This window comes from Manacus candei, unplaced genomic scaffold (genome assembly GCF_025592945.1).
Source record: "Manacus candei isolate 608988 ecotype Guabito, Panama unplaced genomic scaffold, ASM2559294v1 h1tg000077l, whole genome shotgun sequence".
Classification (NCBI taxonomy): Eukaryota; Metazoa; Chordata; class Aves; order Passeriformes; family Pipridae; genus Manacus; species Manacus candei.
Window position 1 is genome coordinate 2977452 of NW_026138125.1, and position 27571 is coordinate 3005022.

A 27571-nucleotide genomic window follows, 5' to 3' on the forward strand; every position below is an offset into this window, starting at 1 on the left:
GACGCACGGGAATTCCACCTGAACATGGGGTGGAGTGACCGTGCGAGTGACCGCGCACTGGAACAGTCTGCCCAGAGAGGCTGTGGAGTCTCCCTCACTGGAGATATTCCAGAACCGTCTGGACTCAATCCTGCCCCACGCTCTTGAGCGGGGGCTCAGTCGCACCACACGCCCCGGTGCGGTTCCATCCCGGGAGCGCCCACCCCACACCCCGCCCGGCCCCGCCCGGCTCATCCCGCCCCGCCCCGCGCGCGTTCCCGGATGGAAGCGGCGCCGCGTGACCGCTCCCTCCCGGAAGTGCGGCGGGAGCGGGAGCGGGGCCGTGCGGGAGCCGGGAGGCGCCGAGCGCGGGGCAGGGACGGGACGGGGCCAGCGGGAGCGGCGGGGAGCGGGCAGGGCAGCGATGCGGCTCCGCCGCCGCTCGGGCTCGCCGCCTTCGCCCCCCGCGGGGCGCCGGTGACCGTCACACCCTACGCGCCCCGGCGGAATGAGCCCCGCCGCGACCCCGCCAGCGCCGCGATCCGGTACGTGCCGGGGGACCCGGGCGGGTCCGTGTGTGTGGGGCTGGGAGTGGGGATGGAAAAGCCTTTGTTGTGCGCCCGGGTGCCCCTGCCCCGGGCAGCGGCCTGGCGGTGCTGCGGGGAGGGCAGGGCGGGAGCGGCCCTGCCCGGCGCTGGGGCGGGCGGTGCTCGCAGGGATGGGATCCACTGCTCCGGCGATCCACTGCTCCAGCGATCCACTGCTCCGGCGATCCAGGATCCCTGCCTTGGGCTCCCGCAGGCCCTGGGATGAGCGCTTCCAGCCACGGAGAGCCCAGCCAGGCAGCGCGTTGCGTTCCGCCTGTGCCCTCGTTATCCCCCAGCGCAGTTTGTTTTGGGAAGTTCGCGTCTCGTAGGGAAGTAAAAGAAGGAAGGGAAGTGGAGGGGGTTTTTCTCCCTTCGGGGCTGCGGAGAACTTTGAGGGAGGTTGTAGGGACGAGTGAATAATGTGTATAACAGCTCCTGGTTGATTCATCGGGGCTGCGCGCTCCATCTTAGACGTGGTCAGGAAGTGGAGTTGACTAAGGCTGGGTTTCACCTGATGATGTCGCCTGCTGAAATTCCCGGGAGTCCGGGGGAATTTGCATCACTTTGAGCATCTTTGAGAGCACAAGTAGGTGAGAAAGAACGTAAGGAATGGAAAACAGCAAAACAAAGGAGGCAACGCGAGCGATATCGCTGAGTTCCTTTTTTTTTTTTTTTATAACTGCAGGATATAAACCCAGTCTGTTTTAAAACGTAGCTTTGCTTTGTGGATATATTCTTAACTTGTTTTCTAAAATGGTGTTAAGAGTTATAAAAATAGTGTTTAAACAAAAAGGATTGTTTCGAGCCTCCTGCCAAGACGAACAATCTGTGACAGTCAAGCTGGGTCATTCCTTATTCTTATCAGTTCTGCAGAATGCATTATTTTGATAGATATCCCATATGGTTACAGGAATTTTTACCACAGTGGTTGTGAGCTGAGCCATTTGTATGGCTGCCAAGGCATTTTGTTTTAACTGTTGAAAAAAGGCTTTGTTCCTTTTTCTGTTTTTACTAAAACCTTTATTTCTGGTAATAAATATCCCTCTTTAGGGGGACAGGTAGTACTCACTGTTACTTCTGAAAGTTTTACCTGGCTTCTCTCTCTCTGGGCCTTCTGGGATGTGAGGACAAATGTAAATGTTTGTGAAGGATTTCCAGTGTTTGTCTACTGCATGGTGTTTTCCCTCCACTCTGTAAGTGGATATTTACTCAGGAAAGGGAAAATAATTTTTAAACAATATGTCTTTTGTATATAAAGCTACTAACTTTATATAGGCTTTGGTACATCAGCAGAAACTGCTTTTAACTCTCTTCTGGAAACCTGAGATTTTATATATCCAGAAATATCCTTGGTGTTATATTGCCTTGAAACAGCTTTCTGCCAAACTTTTAACTTTGGTACTTTGCAGTCTGCTTTTAAACTGTCAGTGAAAATAAAGAATTACATTCTGTGCTTGCATAGGCAGGGCGAGCTACTTGTTGCTATTAAAAACTTGTATATACTATAGACAAATATAAAATGAATTTGAAAAGCCACCAGGTTTTTTTCTGGCCCTAATCACTGATTTCAACTGTCAGTGCATGCTCTTTACAGTTTTCAGATGTTCAGTTGAAATCACATATTATAAAACTGTTTTTTTCCTCTTTTTTCTATGTGTTATGTTTCTCTCTTTATGCCTTTGAAAGCACCTAAACGTAAATATACAGGAGAGAAAATGAAACCAGTTGTCATTATCAACATAAGTTAGAGTGGAGAAGAAATAGCCGAGGACACCAATAGGTAGCATCGATCGACTTGCACATCGATCTCATTAACTTCTCTCTTCATTCATTCTTCCCAAGTTTTCTGTCTGCATTTGTCGTTTTTCCAGCCTTTCATATACAATCCCTTCACACCTCTACCTTATCTGTTCACGTTTTTCTCTTTACATCTCATGCCCTTGTAGAAGTGATTCTAATCATAGTTAGAAACGTGTCCTGTTGAATTCGTTTCCAGGCTCTGGTACATGCTCAGGCATAGGCTTCTGTGTGTCTTGCATTGCAAAACTACCCCATCCTGTTTTGTTCTTTTTCCTTGTGTTTTCCTGTTGATGACAAGTGGATATTTTTGGTGTTCTTTTTCTCACAGTTTTTGTGACGGGTTCATATGCTCCTTATGGGCATTTCTGTCTCGTTGTAAAAAGCAGTTGACAACGTGCTGCCCTTTCTGCTTCCTGTGTATTTAGCAAAACATGGTTAAGACTAAGGAAGTGTAAATGTGGTTGTTACACTCTCTAGAAACAGTAACCAGATACTCGTTGTAGTAAAATCCTGAGGTCTTCAAAACACTATGCCCTGGATCAAAGCATGGACTGTGCATTTTGTTGTGTATATTCTGGGCCTTGCATTTTTAGGATAGAATAGGAGGCACTTGCCTCAGTGCTTGTCTAATGCCTGAGCCATCACATCAGAGACTGTGCTCTCCAAGAGGCTCTTGTACCTTTGGCTCTTGGCCCTGGCACAGGTTGCCCAGAGAAGCTGTGGATGCCCCATCCCTGGAATTGTTCAAGGCCGTGTTGGATGGGGCTTGGAGCAATGTGGTTTAGTGGAAGGTGTCCCTGCCATGGCAGGGGGGTTGGAACAAGATGGTTTTTAAGGTACCTTCCAACCCACGCCGTTCTATGATTCCACAATTCCCTTTCCCCTCTGCAAAATATGTGCATATTCACAAGAGACTTCTTCCTTCCTTTGAATCCTTGAGAAACTATCCAGTTTATGTCCTTAGCAAGCTTTGTTTCTGTTTCTTCTTGTCCCACTGATACCAAAAATCTTCCTATTGGAAGTAGGAAATCTCTCCTTCTGTTTGTGCTCAGTACTTAGAGGAGAATTGTTGCAACTGTGTGAGAAATGAAGGTGTTTTAATAGTGGTAATTTAGATGTTGCAGTAGTTTTTAACAGAGAAAATGGACACTTGCCTTAGTTCAGTGGGTTTTTTTAGGTAGTGTGTATAAGTATGTTGCAGAGTGTGTATTTCGCATAAATTTTCTTTTTCTTTCTGTAATGTTTTAGCTATTCCACTTGTGTGGTGGAATTTTGGCAGGAGTATATGTTGAATATTGGAAAGAGCTTAACCTGAAAAACCTCAACTCTCTTGGTTCCATTTTACCCAAGTTTAATAGCTTTCCAATGTGTTTTTTTGTAACCTGGTTTAAAATTATTCTTTGTCAGCTATAAAGGTTTTTTATGGAATCACTTTGCAAGCATGTATGTGTCTGTCAACGTTGTTGTGATCAGTGTTTGCATATAGCATTTGGGAAATGTAGTGGAAAGTGAGATACTCTTTCAGCTGGTTCAGAAACTCATTGGCATGGAATAATCCAAAGAGCTCACATGTCCAAATTCCCTAAATTAGATTGCTTATCCTTGATACTGCCTTGTATCTCTCAGAAGCCATTTATCACTTGATTTATAATTTTTTTTTTGGGTGAAAAATATTACACTTGCCACTTTTAATTGGTTACTTGTCTCTTTCTCTCTGTGGAAATCATCAAAAATAGGTGATCTAAACCAAATGTAATAAGTTGCTTTAGTGAAAAAAGCTAGTTTCCTCGTCAGGCTACTTCTTCAGAGGTTAAAGATGGACTGAGTGATTTCAAAGTGAACTTCACATAAAGTTCAGTGTTGGATGAATGGGGAGAAGTATTGGTGTCGAGTTCTCACCTCTGTAAAAGAGGCTGCTGTATGTACTTGTAACCTCTTTTTTTAAGCATTATAAATGTCTGTGTGCTTTCCCGTGATTTCATTGCTAAATACAAGGAATGAAGCTGGTGGGTTGTGTGAGCACTTCCAAGATGGCAATTTACTTCTTGTGTGCCTGTGAAAGTTTTGGTTTGGTTTGGTTGTTTTTTTCTTGTTTTTGTTTTTTGAGACAATTGTTTTTAATGGAGCAAACTTCAGATCTCAGCTCTTCTAGCTGACAAGGCATTACTGGAAGCTGCAGTTTGATTGTACTCACGCTGTAGGATTGCTTTGGCACAGGCAGCTGCTGAGCCTGTAGTTGGTGGTACCTCAGCAGCTGAGTAGGGAACAGCCTGTGCCAGTTCATCCGCCTTCGTTCGCGTGACATTTGCTCTTTGCACTGTATTGTGACTTGACTCCTTAAGTAGTTCAAAGGTGAATTATCATTTGATGTGTAATTTGCCTGGCTGCTTTATAGAAAGGAAAAGCAATTGTGTGCCAGGGAGAATGCAACAGAGTAGCTCTTGGCGTAGGCAGTGCTGCTGCTGGTGGAGTAAATGTCTCCAGCAGTTGGGAAACTTCCAAAGTTCATGGGGTGGGAACCTCTTATTGTTGTGCAGTGGAAAGGATCACCGGGTGAAACTTGGGAGCCAGGCTTTCTCTCGGCCTCCTTCCTGGTTGTTCCTTTAATGTGTGTCCCCTCCCAAGAGCTCGCTTACCAGTTGGTCAAGTCTTTTGCAAAATCGATTCATAGGTAGAGTTATGAGCGCAGATGAAGGGAATGGGGGGAACAATGACTTGCTCTTGATTTCCTTCAAACTGTTTGTTTTCTTGTGTATTAAATGTTCAGCAAATTAATTAGACTTGGGTGACTCTAAAAGAGTTTGTGGTAGTTGCTTCAGCGGTTACTTCCTGAACAACTGAAATGATGTGTAGGTGCACAACTCTGGCCCAAGGAAGAGCTGGTATTACTTTCTCCTGTAGTGTCCTACTTTCTAGCTCTCTGTTCCATGCTGACTTTTTATTTGGAAAACTTCTTTTCACAAAAGTTTTAATTTTCCTGGCTTTCTTTAATGCATATTCGGTTTCTAATTGATGAATCTGTTTTTTCCATCAGCATGGCCTGTAGCCTGTGAAGGACAGTTTCAATATGCAGAATTTAAGTTAAAAATCACTGGTTTAAGTTGAAATAAAATCTAAATACATGTAATTTGTTATTTTGAGAGCTTAATGTATTAACCTAATGATTCAGATTAGTTAGCTAATAATTTTTTAAAAATTCTTTAGAGGAGGCACACGTGTACTGCCTTCAGCATTGAACACAATAGGGCTCTGAATTAATCTGTAGACATTTCCTCAGCAACAAAACCACTACTCTTTGGTGGCAGCTTTTCTTAAATTTTAAAACAGATGGATTCCTTGTTAACCGAGATTGATTTCAGAGTTACTTGTTTGCTTATAAACAAAACTCTTGAAGATGAAACCAGAACTGTTTTGTAATCGATTTAAAGTGCTTAAAATAGTTTGTTTCAGCTTTGGGGATGCTGCAATATATAATGGAAATAATAAATTTTAGCTCCTTTTTGTCAGCATCAGATGTATGGGCACACTGATATTTATGTATCAAATGGAATAACTGTTCTTGTAACAGGACAAAATACAGTCATCTTAACTGATGTGTCTGTGCTGTGTGCAGAGTTAACTGCAGCAATTATTTGTGTTCATCTGAATTTGTACCTATTTTTAGGTGGTTTTTTCATGCATTTGGAAAGTTCTTAGAGCCTGTATGAACTCATTTAAAGACTTAAGTCGTACTACTTCAGTTCTGGAAATGTTATACTGGAAACCAAGTTGTCCAAAATCTTTAGCTGATTTGGGTAATTGTAGGTTAATGTAATCCATTGCTGTACTGACTGTCCAAGTGGGTGTGATCTCACTCTTGGGTCTGGGACTGTGCTTGGCATATGGTGGTTTTGGAGGGATAGAATGTATGAAATGTACTTTCAATGGTTTTTTTGATCTTTACAGAACATGTCAAGGTAGATTTTTTTGGTTACTTATATGCATGACAGGAGAATAATATTTGTGTTGCAATGTGGGTTGATATAGTTTATAAGAAACTGAAAATCCTTTTACTGAAGAAGTTTGCATAAATACACTTTTTGCAAGTTTTGCAAAATACACTGATCAGGTGGTTGATCTAGGGGAAAAAATACAGTAAACAGATATGGTAGTCTTGAATGAATACTGTTACATCCCAAGAGAGGCTTCTGATTAGGGAAGTTCCTGTCTTGGTTATAGCAGAAGATGCTCTATCAGTAATGTTCTCCTAAAGTGGGTTGTAATCTTTAAGAAAAAAAAGAAAGGCTGGGGGGAGGGAAGTAAAGCATGATACAAGTAGAAGCAGAAGAAAAGCTTCCATAGGCAGTAGGCCACTCAAAATTCATGTGTGGTAAACTTTATATCCAGAGTTAGTTGCTATGATTACTTATATTAATAAGATTATCAAACAAAATCAACCTTTTTTCTGTAGTCAGTGGTTTTGAATATTGTTTTACAGACCAGGTATCATTTTTAATGACTTAAATAGCAGTTGTGTTTAGAAATGTGCCATCTCTTCCAACAACTGTGAGACTCCACTCACTGAGTGGTGAGAGGAAAGATATATGGCAGTATCATCATCAAGTGTTAGTCTGGGTAAGTAATAAATTAGAGTGTCTGGGCCTTCACAGAGGTTTTCAGAGGCACTTGTAAAGACAGACTCGTCTCTTGATGTTGGCTGACTTCTTGATTTCCTGGTATTAAATTGCATATTTTCCTTCTGTTTGTTTTCCTGCTTTGGGAGAGCACTTTTCTGTGGCGGCACTGCAGGCACTGCACTGCATTTGACAGGGTGGCCTCGTCGGGGTGATTCACACCGGGGCTGTGTCGTCTGTGGATGGAGGCAAAGAGCATCTGCTTCTGGTCTGCCTTGTTTGGCAGCACCGAAGATGAAACCAAATCTGTTTACTTGCCACAGCCAGTGGAGGGCTTTGCAAGCCCGACTGTGCTTTAGCAAAGCTGGGAGGGATATTTGGCTTGTTGAAGTGTAGCTGTCAGTGGGCGATTGCTGGGGGTGATGCAGCCTGTGCAAGCACAGCTTCTGGTGACAGACACCCACGTGGTGGCTTGTGGAGTATGTTGCCAGAAAGAGCCTCTTGAAAGCAGCTGAGGCAGCTCATGAAAAGAGAGTTTGGTGTGATAGAACTTTGCTGCTCTTTATCAACCCCGTTGCTTCTGTCAGACTGAAATCTGCTTAACTGTGCCCAATAACCAGGCCACCCTGACAGCCTTGCACCAGCCTCTTTGCCTTACTGTACTTTCCAAACTTGGGGAATTTTCTTCTGTGTTGAGCAACTAAGACTGTGCTGTAAGTGGGAAAACTTACAGGGAACTGCAAAGGTTTGAAATTGCTTTAGTTGTGGAAAAAGGGATCTTAAACAGATTACATTTGAGTTGTTCTTAAATCCAAAAGTATAAGCAAAACGGTATCTGGATGTTTTTTAAACAGTAGAATGATAGAAATTGTGTATTTGTCTTTGAACTTCAGAAACTAGTTTCTCTTGGACTGAATTTGGCAGCTGGGCTCAATCATTCTTATGAGTCACCTGCAACTCAAGATATTCTGTGATTCTATGAACTTTTAGGATTTTCTTCTTTACCTCTGTGGATGTAAACCTGTCTAGGTGCAGTCCAATACTGAGATATCAAGTTTTGCTTTCCTTGATGGCTTTCAGAGATTCCAGCTTCATTTTCACCAAAGCAAGTGAGTGTGCAGCTTTGCCTCTTGACCTACCTCTCTTTCCTAGGATGTGTCTAATCAACTGTTGTGAATGAAATTTAATACCCAGTCCATTGAAATTAGTTCAGTTACAAGAGTATTTGGGTGAACTAGCACAAAATGCACTTCGGTCCTCTGACAGAAATGAGTTTGGGTTTTTTTTTTCTCAATTTCCTAGCTTATGAGTTGTTTTTTACACAAAGTCTGATCCTCAGGCATGGAACAGGCCTGAAATGAGCTGTAGCAATCAACATTTCCAAGATGCAGCTGTGTGAACAAATGTGTCCACTGTTTGCCATGAGAGGTAACAGGGCAACAAATGACTGATCAACCCCCCTCTTGATAACATCTGTAAGTACGAGCTTTTGGCTGCTGAAAGCAGTTGTACCACTTCAGTGGGAGCTTTGCAGGTGATACCAGTCTGCAGAGGTTAATGGGCAGAGCATTCTGCTGCTCTGAACAGCTTCTCTGCAGCAAATGAAAGCACCAGTCTCTGGAGAACATAGTCCAGTGCTTTTCACAACTCTTATGAATTTTAAACGAAAAGAGAAACAAAACAAAGCAAAACACCCCAAAGTAGCTGTGAATCTGCTAGAGAAAGATGTTTTTTTGTTACAGTTGAAGTCAACTTTCTGCTGGCTAATTCAAGCTTCTGTTTCAAGTGCAAAGAATGAAGTCAAGATTAGCATTTTCGACTTGGTGAACTCTTGATTGTGTGTAACTGGAGTATTTAGGGAAAAAATGTCTTTATTTAACATACTTTCACATGTCACTGGTTTGTTGGAGTAAGAGTAATGGAGTGAAACTAAGGAGGGGAAAAGATCGCTTTGGCTGTATACCAGGAACAAAAACCCAACAGCAATAGATTATTAAAATAGAATAGTTTCCCAAGAGAAGTTGTGGTGGAAATACCCATCTTTTGGGTGCCATAAAACTAGACTGGGCAATGAAAATGAAAAATGCTGTAAGAAATAATCTTGCATTTCTTCTCCAGGGAAATGCATAGATGACTGCTGTAGGGAATGGTCTGGGATATCTGATACAGAGCACAATGGGTTTCCTATACTACAGAACAATAATGTAAGGCTAATGCTGAGGGATTTTTATCAATAAGCTTGGCTGATGTAAACTAGATGGTTACAGCTGAAGCTCTGCTGAGCCACTGGGGTTTTCTCTCAGCTGAGGTAAAATTCAACTTTATTTTTCAAAGGCTTAGGATAGGAAAGAAAATTCAGAGAAAAGCCTGAAAGTTACATGTACTCAGCTTCACAGTTTTTACAGCTAATATCATCATCACCTTGCTAATTTTGAGCTGCTGACTTCAGTGTTATCAGTTACAGGTGGAGCCCCCTCCTCCTGAAAAGTTGGGCGTTTCACATGTGCTGGGTTTTGCTTTGCTGGGGCTCTTCTGCTGGAACTACCATGAGGATTTGCTTTTGAATTCTGTAGTCTTAGTTGCAGCTATTTTAGGTTGTCTCTGACCCCAGCTGCCTGCCCTTCCCTGCTGGAGTTTACTGTCCCCTGGGCAGGGGTGACAGGGTGTATATGTAGTTTCTCAGCTGTCACAGTCCAGTCCAAGGTAGTATTTTTTCTCACTGGAGAAGCGTGGAGAGGGTCAGGAATTGGCCTGTGGTGTGGGTGCTGATGTGTGTGTGTATGTGTGTCTCCTGGCTGGGCACAGGCTTCCAGCAGAGCTGGGGGATGGCAAGGCTGAGATTTTAACCGTGAAGCGCATGGGAGTAGCCAGAGCTTATGGTTTAAGCCCCACAGCTGGTTTGGGTTTGTGTAAACTTGGTTGCTGTTGTGCAGTTCCAGGGAAAACGTATACTTAAATAAGCATTTTTTAATATTATGTTCTAAAAAAGCCTCAAACCCTTTTAACTGTTATAGGCTTCTTCTTCAGTAAGTGTCACAGGATCTTCCTGTGCACAGGCCAAGTTCTCTTCCCTTCTCTGGCCCTGAAAAAGAAACATTTTGTATGTTAGAAGTACTATAGGTAATGTAAAGTGTAGTTTATCCTTAACCTGTAGATTTTCTGACTTAGGGGGTGGATATGTGTGATTGCAATTGTCTCAGTATAGGTAATTCTGTTCACTAAAATGATGCAGCAATAGATAGGTTTTTAATTCAATAAATACTAGACACTGTATTTAAATTTTCTTAAGTGTATCCTGAGTCTGTTTTCAGAGAAGCCAATGATGATACTGAACAAACTGGATAACTGCCTGAGCTTAATAGACCTTTCAAATGTCTGTTGTTGTGTTGTGGATCATCCATCAGGAAACTTAGTTTTTAGCAATTCTTTCAGAAAGATCAATTGTGAAGAGATGCAAATCCTGCTAATTAATAAACAACCTTATCTTTCACAAACTTGGGATTTTTTTCTACTTACGAGTAGAAATCTTATGAATTTTTGTAAGCGTAACTGCTTATAAGACAAATCCTTAAACAGGAAAAACATTCCAGTTTCTTCAGCTGGATATTTTTTTAGTCTCTGAGATTCAATGAGAAAGGTAATGTCTCCTCTGTGGATTTGAGCAGCATTCCAGCCACAGGAGTTTCGTGCCACTGGATAAGCATGACCCGGGTGAGAGTGGCTGTTACACAAATCCTTCTGTGACCAAGGAGAAAGGGACGTGGCTTTTCTCACTGTTAAATAGTTTGGCCTGCATAAGTTGATGCTACCTGGAACTGGTGAGCACAGTGGAACATTGCTTCAGATGGGGGAGTGATAAGTGACTTTTACTTGGGCCTTAGAGTGCCTTTCACCTGAGAGGTAACTGCTTGGTCTGGTTTGTTTGTTTCTCCCATTTTTAACTTCAGAAATGTGTTCTTGCTCACCCAAGAATTGGTAAGATGGTGAACCTTAAAGCACTTAAATGTTTTTCCCAATATTTTTTCTCCTCAGTCATTGGAAAAACAAAACTAATTCCTTGAATAACAACTACTGATAGATAGTATTATGTGTAACACATATTACTTATATAATGCTACATAATACTTTATTCACTGGTGATCAATTAATGAGAGGAAATAAAATCTATATATCTGTAAGTAGAATGTGTTTATTTTGAATGGGTTATTGGAAGCTGATTTTGTTGAATGAAAGGGTTATTCAGTTCAGATTTAAAAAAAGAAAACAAAATTAAAACTTTTTTCTGTACAATTAGACAAACTGTATTTGGGTTCTGAATTGTGTATTTACTAGGAATAAAAAGTTGGAGGAACAGGGTGTTATTTGCCAGTTAACCCTCAGAGGGTGATCTTTTATTTCAACCAGTGATGAACTATCAATATTTCCAAAGGGAGGAGTGTGTGCTGGTTTTGGCTGGGATAGAGTTAATTTGGTTGCTGGCTTAGGTTAAACCACGACAAGAGGAAAAAAGTTATTTCACAACAGCATTGCATTTCTCGAAATGTTGAGCCCTGCTCAGGAGAAGACCATCACCGTTCAAAGGGAATATGCAGTACACGCGGGTGGGATTTGCTGGTATGGCCCAGGAGGGAAACACTTTGATCCTGGAGGCTCAAGCCCTGGGAGGAACAGAAATTGGAGAGAAGAGCCTCAGCAGGGACTGATCAGCCAGTTCACAATGTGCTTTTCCTCTCGTTCCTGTGGGAACAGGACAGGGTCACTGATTTGCTTGGTGAACTGATCTGTGGGTTGGATTCTTCCAGGCTGGATTTGACTTTCAGGGTGTGTTGGATACCCTGCAGAAGGCAGTTTGTTTTGCCATTCCTGCCAGTAATTTGCTGACTGTAATCCTCATTGAAATACGAAGATAAACCCTTGCCATGGTCACTGCTTAACGTGCAGCACCTGCTGCTGTGCCCCTGTTACAGTCAGTGCTCTGAAGGATCTCCTAGGAGCTAGTTAAACTGAGCTTCTGCTCCTAAGTGTGAGAGCTGGCCCAAGATCCTGCTAACGGGGCAGTTCTTCAATTAAGTTTATGAAGTGTTCTGTGGGTTTATTATTGGGGGGGAATAGAGAATTCTTCTTTGTGTGTGTTCATATGTATGTGGTGCTTTCTTAATGAGCTAGTCGTTTTTGCAGTGAAAAAGTTGAGATAATTCCAATGCAAGATGTAAGAGACTGGGAATGTGTTCTTGTCTAGCTCTGAGAGGTTGAAAAGTAACTTTGTTTAGAATAATGTTGATAAATACTCAATGTCAGAGAGGGGAAACAAAATATTTTTGAAGTTCATGTTATTGATGTAGGAAGTAGGTTTGAATCTTAAGATCTCATCCTAAATTAAGAAAATAGAAAGCTAATACAGCTTTTAATGAAATTCCATATAAATACATTTTATGGAAGGTAGCCCATGCTTTCTTTACACTGTATGTGCAGGTAATAAATTAGCAATAATCAACTTCAGATGGCTTGAAGTTAAACACAAATATTTGTTTGACTAGAAGAACACTTCAGTTGAATCCTAAATAAAATGTACCTTGAGAATTCCTCTTTTTTTATGTTATGTGCCTACTTGCCCATTGTTCTGCAAGTAGTACTGAGCTCTGTGAAGGTCCTGATTTATCAGAGACTGGTGAGAGTTTATCAGAGAGCAGAGTGATTATAAGGTGAAGCCAATACCTTCCTTAAGTAGAAGAATTGTCAAGCCCATCATGTTTGGGGTCAGAGAGTACAGGTGAAGCAAAGTATCTTTGAGCTTTTCTTTTTTTTTTTCTCTAAGACAGTAAACTCAAACTCTCAGGGAGTAAAATCAGCACTGACTGCTGTACCCCATTCAGTATAAAAAAACTCCATTAAAAAAAAACCCAAACAAACAGCAAAGGTACTTGACACCTTTCAAAAATACATCTTGCTCTCCTTTTGAAAACCAGAAACTTGTTTTGCCTTCATCTGCTAAAACTTGTTTTGCTGTTCCCAGTGCAAGTTCCTCACTCAGATGGCCAGAGATTCCTGCCTGGCAGAATGGCCACACTGACTGGTTTGCTGAGCCCTGTCCAGACAGGTATGACATTGCCTGAAAACTCTTGGAGCTATGGCCTGATAATGTCCTGTCACTTCTGGTGCTTTGTTCAGGATAGCCTGCAGAGAAATAAATGCAGGTTGTAGCATGAAAATTGTCCCTCTAAGTTGTTTCATCCTGCAGACAGCAGGCCTGTCGTCCTGCACTTCACTGATTTAATTCCGCCCAGTCGCTCTCCAACTGGTTTTGTGAACTGCAGCTCTCTCTGTTCCCAGCCATTTGCCCTAATGGGCTGTGATGAGGGGTTGGTGCTTGAAAAACCTTTTTGTCAGAGCTGATGACAGTGGCTAATCAATGATTCATAAACAATTTCTTCAAAGTGGTATTTAGTCTTCTCCCCACGCAGAGCTCAGCAGAACAAAGGGTGGGTGTGTAGTTGCACCTCTGTCCTCACCTTCAGGCTTCCCATGCAGCCTTTGCCCTGGTGACCATCAGTGGCCACTCAGAGTGGGTAAGACTTTTTAAAATTGTGCATCCAGGCATACTAAAAAATACAAACAGCTGCTCAGCACAGACTCCCAGGATAATATCAAGTATTTAAAGTTATTGCTTTCTCCCAGTTTTCACAATCGAAAAGTTTGATTTGCTTAGTAAATCCATGTGAAAACAAGTGAGATGTAAATCTGCTTCTCAGAGATGTATCAGGAGGTCATGAAAATCGGCTGCCTCATCCTAATGCTGTAATTGGAAGCTTTACAAAAAGCTGAAGCTATTTTGAAAGACCTGAAAAGTGTCCTTATGTAAAATCAGGCCTTCTTTCAGTACCTGAATGAATTAAAAGCACCAGGTGAAAGCATCCTCTAAAGTATGGATGCCCTGGGTAGAGGTGGTACAGAGACAAGGCAGCAGATGGACCTGAAAATAATTGAAAATAACTACCTTTACTTAGAGTTAAATTCTTATTGAATCAGGCTGATTTAACTGTGAGACAGGAGGGGACAGGTAGCTACTGGTAGCTGGCATGAGGTCACTGAACACTTTCTTAAAGTGATCCTGTACAGCAGTTATTTTCAGGCTTTTTCAATTTAGAAACCCCTTCAGAGCAAATTTGTCTCAGATCTGCTACTCCTTCATGGTTACAGGGAGCTGACTGGTCCAATGGACTGAAGAATTGAGGTACAGATGAGAGATGAGACAGTCCTGTGCATCTCATGCAAATGACAGAATAAGGAATGGTTTTAGCTTTGAAGAATTGAAGAGCAGCAAATAGGTTCAGTAAAGCTGAGTTAAGCTGTTCTAACCCTTTCAGGATGTGGTTCTGCGTAAAATCAATCATGTGTGTGGGGAACAGCTTCAGTTGTTATCACTGACTAGGATGTGCTTCCTGAAATAATGGTAATATAAGTGCTAATATTTGCTTTATGAAAGAGAGATGTTCATGTGTATCCTTCTCAGGAATTTTGCTCAGGATGGTTCTGTATAGAGAATCAAAGCCAGTTATAAACCTGTAAGCAAAATCTGTGTAAACACAACAATACATATGTTTCCTGCTTAAAATATGGGGCAAACAAGTTCTATTATATTAAATTTAGGGGTGCTATTTGTTACTAGTTTTTATTTCTGACAAGTACTAATTAAGTACTAAATATTGTTGTAAATAAATGCAAGTTTTATTTGGGAAAAAGTCATTTATGAGAGACAGCTGAACTGTAGTTATGATTAGTCTTCAGTGTCTCAGTGATCCATATCTTGCAGGAGACCTATTCAATATTTTGTTTTCATCCTGTCTTAGCAGATCTGTTAGTAGAGTGATTATATATCATCTGCTTCCTCATCTGGTAAAAACTGGGAATTAGCTTTGTTTTCAGGGTTTTATACTTTTGTGATTCAGATCCCCATGTCAGCAGGCTTTAATGTGGAAGGGCTACTTCATACCACAACTGAGTGAGAAGCAGTACCAGAAAGGTGGGTGGGAAAACATCCACTGAGGATCACAGCCATTCACAAAGGAGAATTCTTCCTGTAGGAATAATAAACTCCTTTACCTCATGAGTTACATGTGGTCTTGCAGTGTCTTCTTACCAATGTTTGCATGAAACCTTGTTTCTAAGTGTTGGCCATCCCTGAAGGAAGAGTTCTAAGAGTTCCAACAGTACTGGTGATGTGCAATCAGGTCTTTTGAGTAGGGCAATTAATGCTGTTCTATCACAGCTAAAAAGACCTTTATGGCAAATGTTGCGGGAAGATTGTTGCCCTAAGTGATAGCAGGGTATGTTTAAAGAAACTTTCTGTACTAAGAGAAAATGTTTTGTGGCAGAAATAATTGACTTTCATCTGGTTTGATCAGGGTTCATTTCACTTTTTAGCAACTTAATGGAGCGGCTTAAGTGAAAGGCTGTGCTTCTGGCAGGAACCTGTCTGCAGGTGAGAGCAAACCCTCCCTAGAGCAGAGTCAGCCCAGTAACCCAGAGCTACCTCTGATGGGCCCACCTTCTCTCATTAGCCAGGTTCAAAGGCGAGTAGGCTGACTAATGATGTGTCTTTAGGTATTATGTGATGGATCTGGGCATGTGACTCAATTCCTGATGGGCAGGAGAAACTGTAGTACTCTATTAGGTGGTAATTCATAACAAAATTGCTTCATTTGCAGTTAGAAAGTTCTGGAGAGTTGGTGAGTTGACTTCAAACTGGTTTTAAGCTTTGTACTTCAATAGGGAACCAGCACATGGTTGTGGTGTGGTGATTTTAGTTCTTGAGTAGAAGCTCTTGGAGTTAAAGATACAAGGCATCCATAAAAGACGTGTGAAGGAAATACTACTTTTAATGCAAGTTTAATTTCTTACCCTCCCTTTAGAAATCTCAGGGTTGTGTGAACATATTCTTCTCCCAGGTGGCTGGATGTTCTTCTAGGGCTGAATGATGCCTGTGTGGAACACTGAAGCTTTGGTACTAATAACTGAGTGTTCACAAGGCCCTGGTTATTCTGCAAATCAAAGGAGAAGATCCTAAAGAAAGCTGTAACATGACTGGAGTGGTCAAGGTGGTAATTTGCAAAGGGGATGTTGAAATGTGGTCATTAGTGGTGTTGTGTGATGCATACATAGGTGCTTACTTTTGTAAAGCATTGCATGAGTTCAGCCTGCAGGTTTTGAGCACCAAGAGTTATTAAAAGTGTGACACCCAGCAGAGCCATTGTCCTCTTTTCAGGTTTAATTTTCAGATGCATCATTTAGTAATGTTGATTTCTGTATTTCCCACACTTTAAAAAGGGTGAACAAAATCTATTAATTACTTTTTTTAGGAGAATTACTGAAGTTTGGATTGCTGTCTTGATTCTATAAACCTGCAATAAGTGGCAATGTCAAGGGTTCCCACCCCACCTCCTCCTGGGGAGATGTCCAGTGGACCTGTGGCTGAAAGCTGGTGTTACACACAGGTAATCTACATAAATTCCAATGACTTTATTTTCCAGTCGAAGTTACTGTTTAAAAAAAAAAAAATCTAAAGTTATTGACATGTTGAAAGATTATAGCTGACAGTCTAACTAGCTCTCATAGTTAATGCTTGATATGTAAATTAAATTTTCTTAATATTTTCTACATCTTTTGTTCAGGTTAAAGTAGTAAAATTTTCCTACATGTGGACCATTAATAACTTCAGTTTTTGCCGAGAAGAAATGGGTGAAGTTCTAAAGAGTTCTACCTTTTCATCAGGGCCAAATGACAAAATGAAGTGGTAAGGTCTTTATTCTAGCAACTGCTTTCGTTTTTTTGGAGTGTTTTTTATTTACAAAAATATGAAGTTAAATTACAGATAAATTTTAAAACTTGGACATTTCTTGGAATTTTACTATATGTTTGAATTGGTTCTTATTTCAAAGTTTCAGCAGTCACAAGGGGAACATTTGTTTTGGTAGCATGTGTCTTGTGTCTTGTAGAAATATTTCTGAATTTATTGTGGATACCATTTAAAAATTACAATTTGTCCATTTTTTTCAGGTGCCTGAGAGTGAATCCAAAGGGATTAGATGATGAAAGCAAAGACTATCTGTCGTTATATTTGCTTCTAGTCAGTTGTCCAAAAAGTGAAGTCAGAGCAAAATTCAAATTTTCCCTACTGAATGCTAAAAGAGAAGAAACAAAAGCAATGGGTAAGGGAATATGAATGTGTTGCATGTGGATTTGTAAGAACATCCTGGAGAACATCAGCAATGTAATTTTTTTCAGTTGAGAACAGAATTTAATACTGAGATAAACTTTAAAAATATCTTTTTAATTTCCTTTTAGAAACTTAATTAAAAACTCCTGTTCATGTTTCGCACGTTTCTGATCACTGAGCTATGTTAATTTTATCCTGAGCAGTATAAATTACAGCACATTGCTAACTGCTGTCACTCCAGATTCTTGTCACCTACTTTTTCTAGCAGATTATTCTTACTTCCTGTTAGTAGGGGTATATTTGCTTGTTTGTAGCTAAAGTTGGAAGTGTTTGATTTCCATAGTTAATTAGATAAACATGCATGGCTGGTTTTTTTTAGGTACTCCTTTACAATGTTTTGGCCTGTTTCATCTGATTTACACTGGAATTGGTTTAAAAATATGAGCCATGTACCCAGGGAATTAGAAGACTTTGGAATAACTGGTGATTTGTTTTTAATTGTTGCGTCGATATGAAAAATGTATGGAAGGGTCATATGGAAGCCCCACCTTCATTGGAAATGCTTTTTGGGAAAGCTGGAATTCTCGTGAAAATGTGTAATTTATTGCTGATATGCATTGAATTTGTGCTGCTGCAAGTCCAGTATATGAATAATCCCTTTTACTCCAGGATTTAAGAGATCTTGCAAGGTCTGTTCTGTTGCGAGTTCTGAATTTCTGCTAAAAAGTTCTGCAGTTCTTGTACCCAAAGTTGATGCTCTTTCTCCTTGTGTAACTAGGCCCATTTGTAATCTTTAAGTAAATCCACAGAATTGAGTGCAAATCTAAAAATTAAATTGTGGGATTTTTTGGAAGGGAAGTAGATGTTTGTGTTTCATGTATATGTTTCACTGATGGAGACGGTTCCGTTCCCTGCAAGCCTCCAGACTCTGGAGCTCATGTGAGCAAAGATACACTTGTATACATTTGGTGAATCTTTTGGCTTGAGACAATCTTCTAGTCCAGTAGTGGATTGGTGTTTGTGATAAAATGTGAAAGTGCAGTGTGTGCATCAAAAAATATTTTGAGATAATCACAGAACTGCTAAGGCTGCAGGTGACCTCTGGAGTCTGTCTACCCCAACCCCCCTGCTGAAAGCACGGTCAACTAGGGCAGTTTTCTTGGGACCTGTCATGCTTTGGATATCTCCAAGGATATAGACTCCACACCTTATCTGGGCAGCTTGTTTTAGTGTTTAACTAGATGCTGTTGCTCCTTTTTTGCCTTAGGGGTTCACTGCAGGCTCTCATTCATTTGTTGTCTACCAGGACCCCAATCTCCAGTGACCTGTTTCTTCCTGATCAGTAGGTCTGAGCAGACACTGAGCACAGCATTGCTGACATTGGCCTGCCCTCTAATTCTGACTTAAAAGCTCAGCTGGTTCATTATCCATCACAATGCTAAAAATCACAAGGTGTCAAAACCCCAAAATCCTGTGAGTAGGTGTGTCTTCAGTTTCTGCAATAGTAGCTGTGCTGTATTTGGCACCACAGGAAATGTAAATATCTTTTCACTTTGGAAAATTAGCAACAGAAATCTTTTTCCTTGGACTTTCCAGCCATTTGCCATCTGCTGGAGATGCCATGTTTTTATTTATACAGTGAAATTATGCCCCACTTCAGATGTCCTTTTTAAATTGATAATTCATGCACAGACTGCTGCCTTCAAGTGATGAAGCTGTGTGCAAAATAGAGAGCAAACTAACATTTTAACTTTATTAAAAGAAAAATACATTTATACTTTTATGCTGCTTTATTTTTGTGGTTTTTTATACTTAAAGTGCTACTGATGGCTTAATTTGGGGGTTAACACTGGTTGTTGCTCGTAAGAGTAAAATCTAAGTCTGCAGATTAAAGAATTGGACTGAATCTAGAGAAGAAAGTTTTGAACCCTTTTGGAATGTGATTTTCTGATTTTTTTTTTTTCATTCAATTTAATGAGGTTGAAAGTTGGCCAGTATGTGAAAACACTAATCTAGATGCCTAAAAATCTATACGATATTTTTTAAAATGTGGTTTTCTTCCTTGGTGTCCAGATTTAAACAGGTGAACAGTGCTTTGTGTTTGCTGTGTCACCCTCAAAACCCACACTGCACTTCAGTGAGTGCATTTCCTTCTGTGCTCTGCACAAGTGAGGGGTTGTAGTTGATATACGGGTGTGATAAGGTGACAGGGACAGAGACATCACACCTCCTGCAGTGTCAGTTCCTGAGTGGTTCTTCACTGCATTCTGAAAATACAATCAAAACCTCTACACTGCATTTTTCTTGATATAATTCTAGTGAAAAACTGTTCTGAATATCATTTTTCCAGCTACTGGTGGTGAGGACAATGTATGATATGTATGTTTTCTAACATACACAGTGTAGTACGTGGTCAGGTGTGTTCCAGTGATGCTACCAAGTTAATTAGTCTAGAGAAGTGTGACTTTCCTCATGGCTTTATTTTGGAGGTTGTAGAAGGAATTGATATTTTAACAGATTCTGTCATGAAAAATACTTTCCTTTTAATACAAACTTCTGACTTAAACTTCTGAATTGCTCTCCAGAAGGCTAAAGCATCTCCCCATCCAGCAAATCAGATGGTGATGCATTTCTTGCCCAGCTTTTTTGGAATGAAAGTTCTGTCTTGGAGAATTCTTCGTGAGATCCCTCCCTGCTTCCCCTCTGGTCTTATTTCAGAAGTATTCTTGCTCTCTTCATTTTGAATGATCTTTCTAAATATAATCCAGAATATACTTTATTCTATATGTATTCTTAAAGCCTTTCCCAAACAACTTCTTTCCCGTGTTTTAGTTCTACATAAAAGTATATGGTGCTCTTTCCTGTGGTTCAATCTGGGAAACAAGTGACACTTTACAGTAAACAAGCCATGCAAAATACCTGATCTTACTGAATTATATGTGTTTGCACTGAGATGACTGTGGAAACTGTTTTTTTGGGCTGTGAACATTAGAACTGGAAAATAAGAGTTGTGTGGTCACAGCAAATCTAATGGATTTAAAAAAAATTCATATAACTATGGATAAAAGGTAAATGTAAAAGTAAATAATATCTTTTTATGACCAAAAATTAGTTTGCTACTTGAAAACTTATATTTCTACTTGGCTATTTTAATGCTTCTACTGTATTTCTAACTGATTTCAACCTGTGAAACAAGATTTTCCATTTCAGGAAGAAGTCAAAACAGATTGTTATGACAACTGCAGAGCATTGTCAGGATGTGTTTGTGGTGACAAATTCATTGTAATGGTACTTCCCTGTGAACAATTTGTGTTTTGACACGTTGGCATTCTTAAACATGAACTGAAAGACTCCTCATGCTGGGAGGTGCCAAAGATAGATCTAAAGAGTTGATATGGTTTGAATTGCAAATTGTGCTCTACTATGTTCCATCAAGTGTTTTATAAAATAACACTATTGCAATATTAAAAAGCTTTTAATCAGTTGTGGGTTTTCTAGAAATGTGACACACGATCCAAATGTGTGATATTGATTCGGGGTTTTTTATTAACACTTAGCCTTGATGTAGAATGAGGTGTTGCTGTTTGTTAATATTTACCTTTAACTTGCTCTGTTTGTCCATAACTGTTTGTTATCAGAAAGCCAAAGAGCCTATCGATTTGTGCAAGGCAAGGACTGGGGGTTTAAGAAATTTATCCGAAGAGACTTTTTGCTAGATGAAGCTAATGGTCTTCTACCAGATGACAAGCTTACGTTATTTTGTGAGGTAAGTTGATATTTGCGAGGTTTTGAGTGGTAAACTTTTAAATAAAGTGGTTTATATTCTAAGAACTAGAGATTTATATTGACTTAAACAGTAACATACTCTAGAAGTTGTCTACTGTAAACGTGTAAAATACACATTTACTTGCTTTGTCTGCATTGCATTTTGTTTTCTTTTTTGATGCATGTGTGCTGAAATGTGAAATGTCTGAAGTGATCACTTGGAAACTGTTGGACTTTTCCATGAATCTGTCAGGAGTATGTTAGAATCAACTGTAGAATTATTTATGCATGTGCATATATGCTGTCTATAGAAGTGCTGTTTTACTGAGGTCACTTTTATTTAAAGCAGCTCTCTTTGGAATTAGAGGATTGTTTTTCTCTGGATAAGCAAAAGGAAATGTTTACGTACTGGTTCATGTTATAAAAAAAACCCAGCTAATTGCCAGAATCTTTGTTCCTGTAATATCCTAATAGATGGCTTTAACCAATTAACAGGTCTTCCCAGTAAATTAAACACTTTATTTTTGTACTAATTGTTACATTTTGTTTTCTGGGCAAATGCAAGTATCCTGTAGAAGGTGTGCTTGATACTGAAAATTAGTATTGAGAGCTGTGGTATAAATTTAAATTCATGGAGTATTATGGTTCGTTTCCATAATATCAGTTATGTTGGTAACCTAAATTATCATATTAAAATTCAGTAAAAAGCTTACTTAGTGTTAAAAATGGAAACTAGGGAAAGTAGCAGTGTAAGTAGAGTGTATGTTAAATATACATTGACCAGTTATCTGGGCTGCCATAAAGTGATTAGTGACTTAGGAGGATGATAGATGCTCTAACTGCTAATAAGTTTGCTTTGATCTGTGTATTTACAGGAAATGTGTAAAATTGTCTTGGCAAGATTACAATTTAATTATATGTCATTATGCTGGGTAGGAAGAATAATTGAAATGTGGCCCTTGAGACTAGATATTGCAAATATAGTGCATCTTATTTTCATTTAGACAAGTTAAATTAGCTGCATGATAAATTTGTTATGAATACAATTATTTGGGTGATAAAAGCAGATAAAACAAGTGTTTTATGGTTTTATAAAGATACTTTTGAGTATTTTCTCATTTTAAGTTGTCCTCTTAATGAACACTTTGATGTAAATGAACAGCTCTTAAAAGTAGTGTTTGGTTTTGGAAATAGATCACTCTCTAATTTTAGAAATGAAGTAAAAAAAAAAAAAGAAGAAATATTGAATTTTCCACAGAGAAATACTGTTATTTAAACTTTGATGCTAATTTTTGCATATAACTGTATTTCCCTACAAAATTTTTTGATGTTTTAATGTGAGTGACTTTTGTGAAGTGCTTGACCTACTCTGATTATAAATGCTGAAGGAAGTAAAACATGCAGTTCTGCATAGTGAGCATGTTAAAATAACTTCTGGCTTATTTCAGGATAAAGGAAAAAATGGCAATCCAAATATTTTAAGAATTTATTTAGATATGTGATTCTAGCTCTTCAGCTGCCGTTAGAAATAACAGGTGTTGTTTGAAGGACCTCTTTCTATAGACAAGTCTGAAGTTTTTGTCCTTTTAAAACTTAACTTTAAGTGCTAATTTCTGTGTTTGCCTTCCTACTTGTATCCTGGTTGGAAAACTGACTTACCACTTAAAACTATATTGCATGAGACTTGTCAGACACAGCAGGTATTTAGTAAAGGCCGACTGTGTTGGTTGGCTCTTCCTCCTGTTGGATTGCAGGAAGATTATTTGGTCACCTTTGGCAGCAATAGATATTCTGTGTTGCCAAAGGTTCCTAAGATCAGCTGGATATGCCCTTGGATTGGAACCTGAAGGGTTGTTAAGTTTAAATACTTTGTGAAGTCTGGTGCTGCCACTGACAAGTGGCCTTGTGATTAAATACAACCTCAATTTTGGTTGTTTTTTTTTTTTTTTAAGTGAACTGATCTCTGTTTCACTCAATTCTCCCTTTGTGTATAATCTCAAAGTACTGAAGCCTTACAAGTGTTTTCATTTGCTAATGGAATAGTATATTCTCTGCAGGGATGTTTTTCCTCATGAGTGCTTTCACAGATCTCTTACCTGGCTTAGCATGACAGTAGTCTAGGGAATCACTTATATTTTTACTATTAGATCACCACAGATTCAAAATCAAGAAAATTATATCAGTTAATACAATAATGTCTCACACACAGAACTTGTTCAAGTTGATGAATTTTCAGTCATTTTATGGGATTAACTTGGTTGGATTTCAGCTTGATTTAAATAAATTAAAAAAGGAAAATGCGGTTGATTTTAAGCATATCATCTGGACAAGTGAGATATGAAACATCAGACCCCTACAAGCCTTTGTATTTAGAATATTTAAAAGTTCTTGCTATTTATAGACAATACATGCCGGGCCACTCAGGTGGAGGAGCCTTGAATTAAAATTTTGCTCGGGTTATATGTTAAAACCATAGTAAATTGTTGTGTTGCACAACTTTCAATATATACTAGAAAGTGTTCTAAAATGGAAACTTGGAAGGTCAGTGATCAGTTTAGGTGCACATGAGGAGTGTGTAGATGACCTTCTTAGGCACTGTCTGTAGCGACCAAGAGGATGCTGAGTGGACAAACAGGGATCAGGAACTTTGAGTCAAGGCTCTGGAGAAGCACAGCTCTCCTCTGGCAACAGAAGATGAGCTTGGCTGAGCTAAAACTTCCTTTGTGTGTATGTTTATCTCCTGAAATCACTGTGTGTGTGAAAACTGTGAAATAGAGAACACAACAGCTCTGTAAATTTTTTCAGTTTTATAAATGTACAGTCTTACCGTGACAGGGAAGATTTGCAGTGCTTTGGGTTTCTTTTTTTTTTCCCTTTAAAAGGTGGAAGAATGTAAAGGAATTTCTTATATTCACAAGGGGGAATGGGTTGATACAGGGAATTATGCAATGACTCAAATCCCCAAGCTGCTGTCATAATTGGATCATCCTCCTCCTCCTCTGGTCTGGAGTTTGGTTTGCAGTGCTCCAACTTTCTGTGAAGCTTAGGTGTGCTATTTTTGCTTTATGCCAGATTTATTCCAGATGCTGTGCCTCTGGAAATCAATCAAAGCCCTGATCCTGGCAGTATCAGCATTTTCTCTTAACATATAACCCTAATTTTCTGTATTTGGGAGATGGAGTGATCAAGGTCTTGTAGCATGGCTCTTTACAAAGGTTTTATTCTCATGTGTGTACTCTCAGACAAGAGAAGCAAAACCTGCTGAGCTCTTCTGTTTTCCCTCATTAAAAGGATTTAGCATATGAAGATCCCTGAAAAAAGCAAGTAGGAGTACTACTGACCTGTTTACTTCTTATGTGAAAGACTTAAACATGGAGCATAATGGCAATATATTCACTTCAAATACACATATTTCACCATTTTCTTCAGTAGTTCTGTGCAGAAATTACATCCTGTGAGCATGCATTTCGTTACTGAAGTTACCTACTACATCTGGTATTTTGAAAATAATGGCTTTTAATCTTGTTTGGAAAACAATCACTTGTGATTCCTGCCTCAGCTGGACACAGTAAAAGGAAATAAGGAAGGAGCTGTTACTTGCACTTAGTTTGCATTACCACATTGCAGGTTAAGTATGAACTTACTGTCATTAAAATAAAGGCTATCTGATTAAAAATTTCTGTGGGTTATTCTTATGAAAAGTTCCTGTGACCTTGTGATCCTGATGATATGTATAAAATTTTGTATATATTTTATTTAAGTGTAAAGTGTCGAACTGGTAATTTAACTCTGAAATAGTTAAACTGTTAATTTTTTTTTTTATTCCACTGATATCCCAAGAACCATATCTCTCCTCAACTTATTTACTTTGGCATGTCTTTCAGGTAGCATGTGCTATTGTGCTCTTTCTTTTTGTTTTGGTTGGATAAGTAAATAATATTAGAATCTCTAAGTAAAGCCCTATTTGTTGTATTTTACTTAAAAGTAAACTGTAAAGCATTAGTTTATGGTTCTGGTCTAATGCCAGAAACATCACTGTTTTTTTGCTTTTCTTTGGAATTACTGAAATTCTAGCCATAGGTACTGTAATTTAAATATTATTATTATTGGCATTCAGTTATGAAGGAGTTGTCTTGCTGTGATTTTCTGTTAGGTAAGCGTGGTCCAAGACTCAGTAAATATATCAGGACAGTCTAATACAAACACTTTGAAGGTACCTGAATGTCGACTAGCAGAAGATTTAGGGAATCTCTGGGAAACCACAAGATTTACAGATTGCAGTTTTTATGTAGGAGGACAAGAATTCAAAGCTCATAAATCTGTCCTTGCAGGTACTTTCTACTTTTGTCTCGCTATTATTTTGTAATTTAAATTGCTTAGAGTTTAAAATTTGATTATATTTAATACTTAACTTTTCTCGATGCAGCACGATCTCCAGTTTTTAATGCAATGTTTGAACATGAAATGGAGGAAAGCAAAAAGGTAAGCTTTACTGAAAATATTACCTGTAACTTTGTGAAAAAGGGAAAACTCGCATAAAACTCGAGGTATTGCAGATTGAGGAAGATGGGAACTGTGTGATGAGGATGCATGAGGGGAAGAGGGACTGCTCCTGAATTCTCTCTTGGTGAGTTCTGAGGGAGTTTGTGTAGATAGAACAGAGAGGTGCTGCAGGATTTGTTTTTTCAGGTACTTGTGTCTGCCCTAGATGATGTTTCTAAACATTAGCTACTGCTGTAATTGGCCTGGTAATCTCTGCCCCTTTCTGCTTTAGTTTTTATCTTCACATAAGCTGATTGACTTGACTAAGGTTCTACTATTGTGTATTAAAGCATTTTTTTATGGTAGCCAAGAAACAAGGGGTGAATTATGATTCAAATTAAGCCCTGAGGCAGTGAAACACTGCTTTTCATTCACAGCTTCTGCAGGCACTTGACCTGTGTAAGTGTTTTGGATGGATAGTTAATCAGCAGAGAGCTGCTTCTGCTTTTATGCGCTTGTTACCTCCCACAGTGAGGAGTTGTTTGTGTCTTTCATGAAAAAGAATATGAAAAATAGGAATAGATGATCATCACCTGTTCTTGAAGGCTGCAGGATGCCACTGTGTGAGCAAATATACCAGAGGGATATGGTGCTGTAGTACAATTGAGTTTCACAGACATGGCACTTTGCTTCCCTGCACTTCTCCAGCTTGGAAACTTTCACAGGTGGAATTGGAATATTTGGAGCATTTCATTGAGGTTTTTGGGCTGAAAGAAACACAGCCATGTTACAACTTCAGTAATGTGCCATGCCAGGCCTTTGTCTTCTTGTTAGCAGTAAATGTCCAGCACAGCCCAACTCCTAAGTAGTGTGATAGGGAACCAGAACACACCAGTGCCTCTTGTGTGCTGATGGCCTGTGATTTTTGTACTCCATTCAAAAGTCTGATGCTTCATTCTACATCTCTGACATAATTTCCTACTTCCTTAGTTGCTTCTAGGGAATGCTGCTGTAGAGTTGGGTCAAACATGCAATACCACTGTTGTATTAGGATGGTCTTCAGCTACATGATGCCTGTTCAATGTGCTGCTTTGTTTGCTTTTTTGGATTCTGAGAACAAAACATAGGTTGTGTGGACTTAGTTGAAGTCAAGCGAAAAATGCCTCAACTTGTTCCGTCTACTGCTCTGACTTCTGATATTCCAAACACTTTGCTGTTGGATTGGAACCTTTGAAGCATTTTTAAATATTCCTGAAACTGTGTCTTGATTTTTATGTACAATCTGTATGATAGATTCCAGAGTTATACATTTCTAGAAAGAAAGTTGCCATTACTTTTTATTGCTGAAGCTTTTCCAACTGATTTCCACCTGACTTTTTGAGAGCTTTTTTGGTTGCTTTCTGCTTAACTTTGTTGAATGTTAACTTAATTTTGTAAGGATTTTGTATGATGGATGGCAAATGAAAACTTGTAGTGTGCATGCAGATGATAATGGATATTCACTTTAAATTTAAAAGACTTTTATTGATTCTTCTTCTTTCCCAGAATCGTGTAGAAATAAATGATGTAGACCCTGAAGTTTTTAAAGAAATGATGAGATTCATTTACACAGGAAAAGCACCAAACCTTGAAAAAATGGCTGACAATTTGTTGGCAGCTGCAGACAAAGTAAGTAGTTGACTCTGAAGTTCTCAAACCTCATGTTTGCTTGTGGAATATTTGTGTAAAAAAAAAAAAATAATCTTAGGTTCAGATTGATACATACTTTGATTTTTTAAATATGAGAACCAGATCTCATCAGAAATGGAGAAAGATGGGAAAGAGTAGATTTTTATTTTTTTTTAGAAGTGGGAGGCTGATAAATCTTTCTTAAACAGAAGTGTTTCAGATATTTATTTACTATCAATTTTTTTTGGAATTTGAGGATTATTAATATGATTTGGAAAATTGGTCTTGAATAAAATGTATCCTATATCTTTGTGTTCTTCAAGAAGATTTATACAAATTCGTGAATTAACTGCTCCCTAAAGTATTGCTACTTTAGAACTTTCATCTTTTTGTCTTCCCTACAAACATAACAGTTCTAATCTTTTATCTCTTCCGTGTTAGGATCTTGTCTACTCTTTAAACTG

The 27571-nt window shown here is 39.2% G+C and overlaps 1 protein-coding gene across 4 annotated transcripts in view; it reads left to right on the top strand.

Moving 5' to 3' along the window:
- The first annotated feature begins 289 nt into the window (after positions 1-289).
- The window catches only part of SPOPL (speckle type BTB/POZ protein like), a 63500-nt gene continuing 36218 nt past the window's right edge, over positions 290-27571 (top strand). Inside the window, exons 1-9 of one of the 4 annotated variants that reach the window (XM_051810297.1) lie at positions 292-524; positions 12993-13076; positions 16336-16470; positions 16648-16769; positions 17033-17184; positions 20831-20958; positions 25111-25288; positions 25384-25439; positions 26985-27107. In XM_051810297.1, the coding sequence (XP_051666257.1) occupies positions 16393-16470; positions 16648-16769; positions 17033-17184; positions 20831-20958; positions 25111-25288; positions 25384-25439; positions 26985-27107 (837 nt within the window). In that variant the 5' untranslated portion in view covers positions 292-524; positions 12993-13076; positions 16336-16392. Of the gene's footprint in view, positions 525-12992; positions 13077-16335; positions 16471-16647; positions 16770-17032; positions 17185-20830; positions 20959-25110; positions 25289-25383; positions 25440-26984; positions 27108-27571 lie in introns of all 4 variants that reach the window. The other 3 variants (XM_051810298.1, XM_051810299.1, XM_051810296.1) reach the window with 3 other exon arrangements.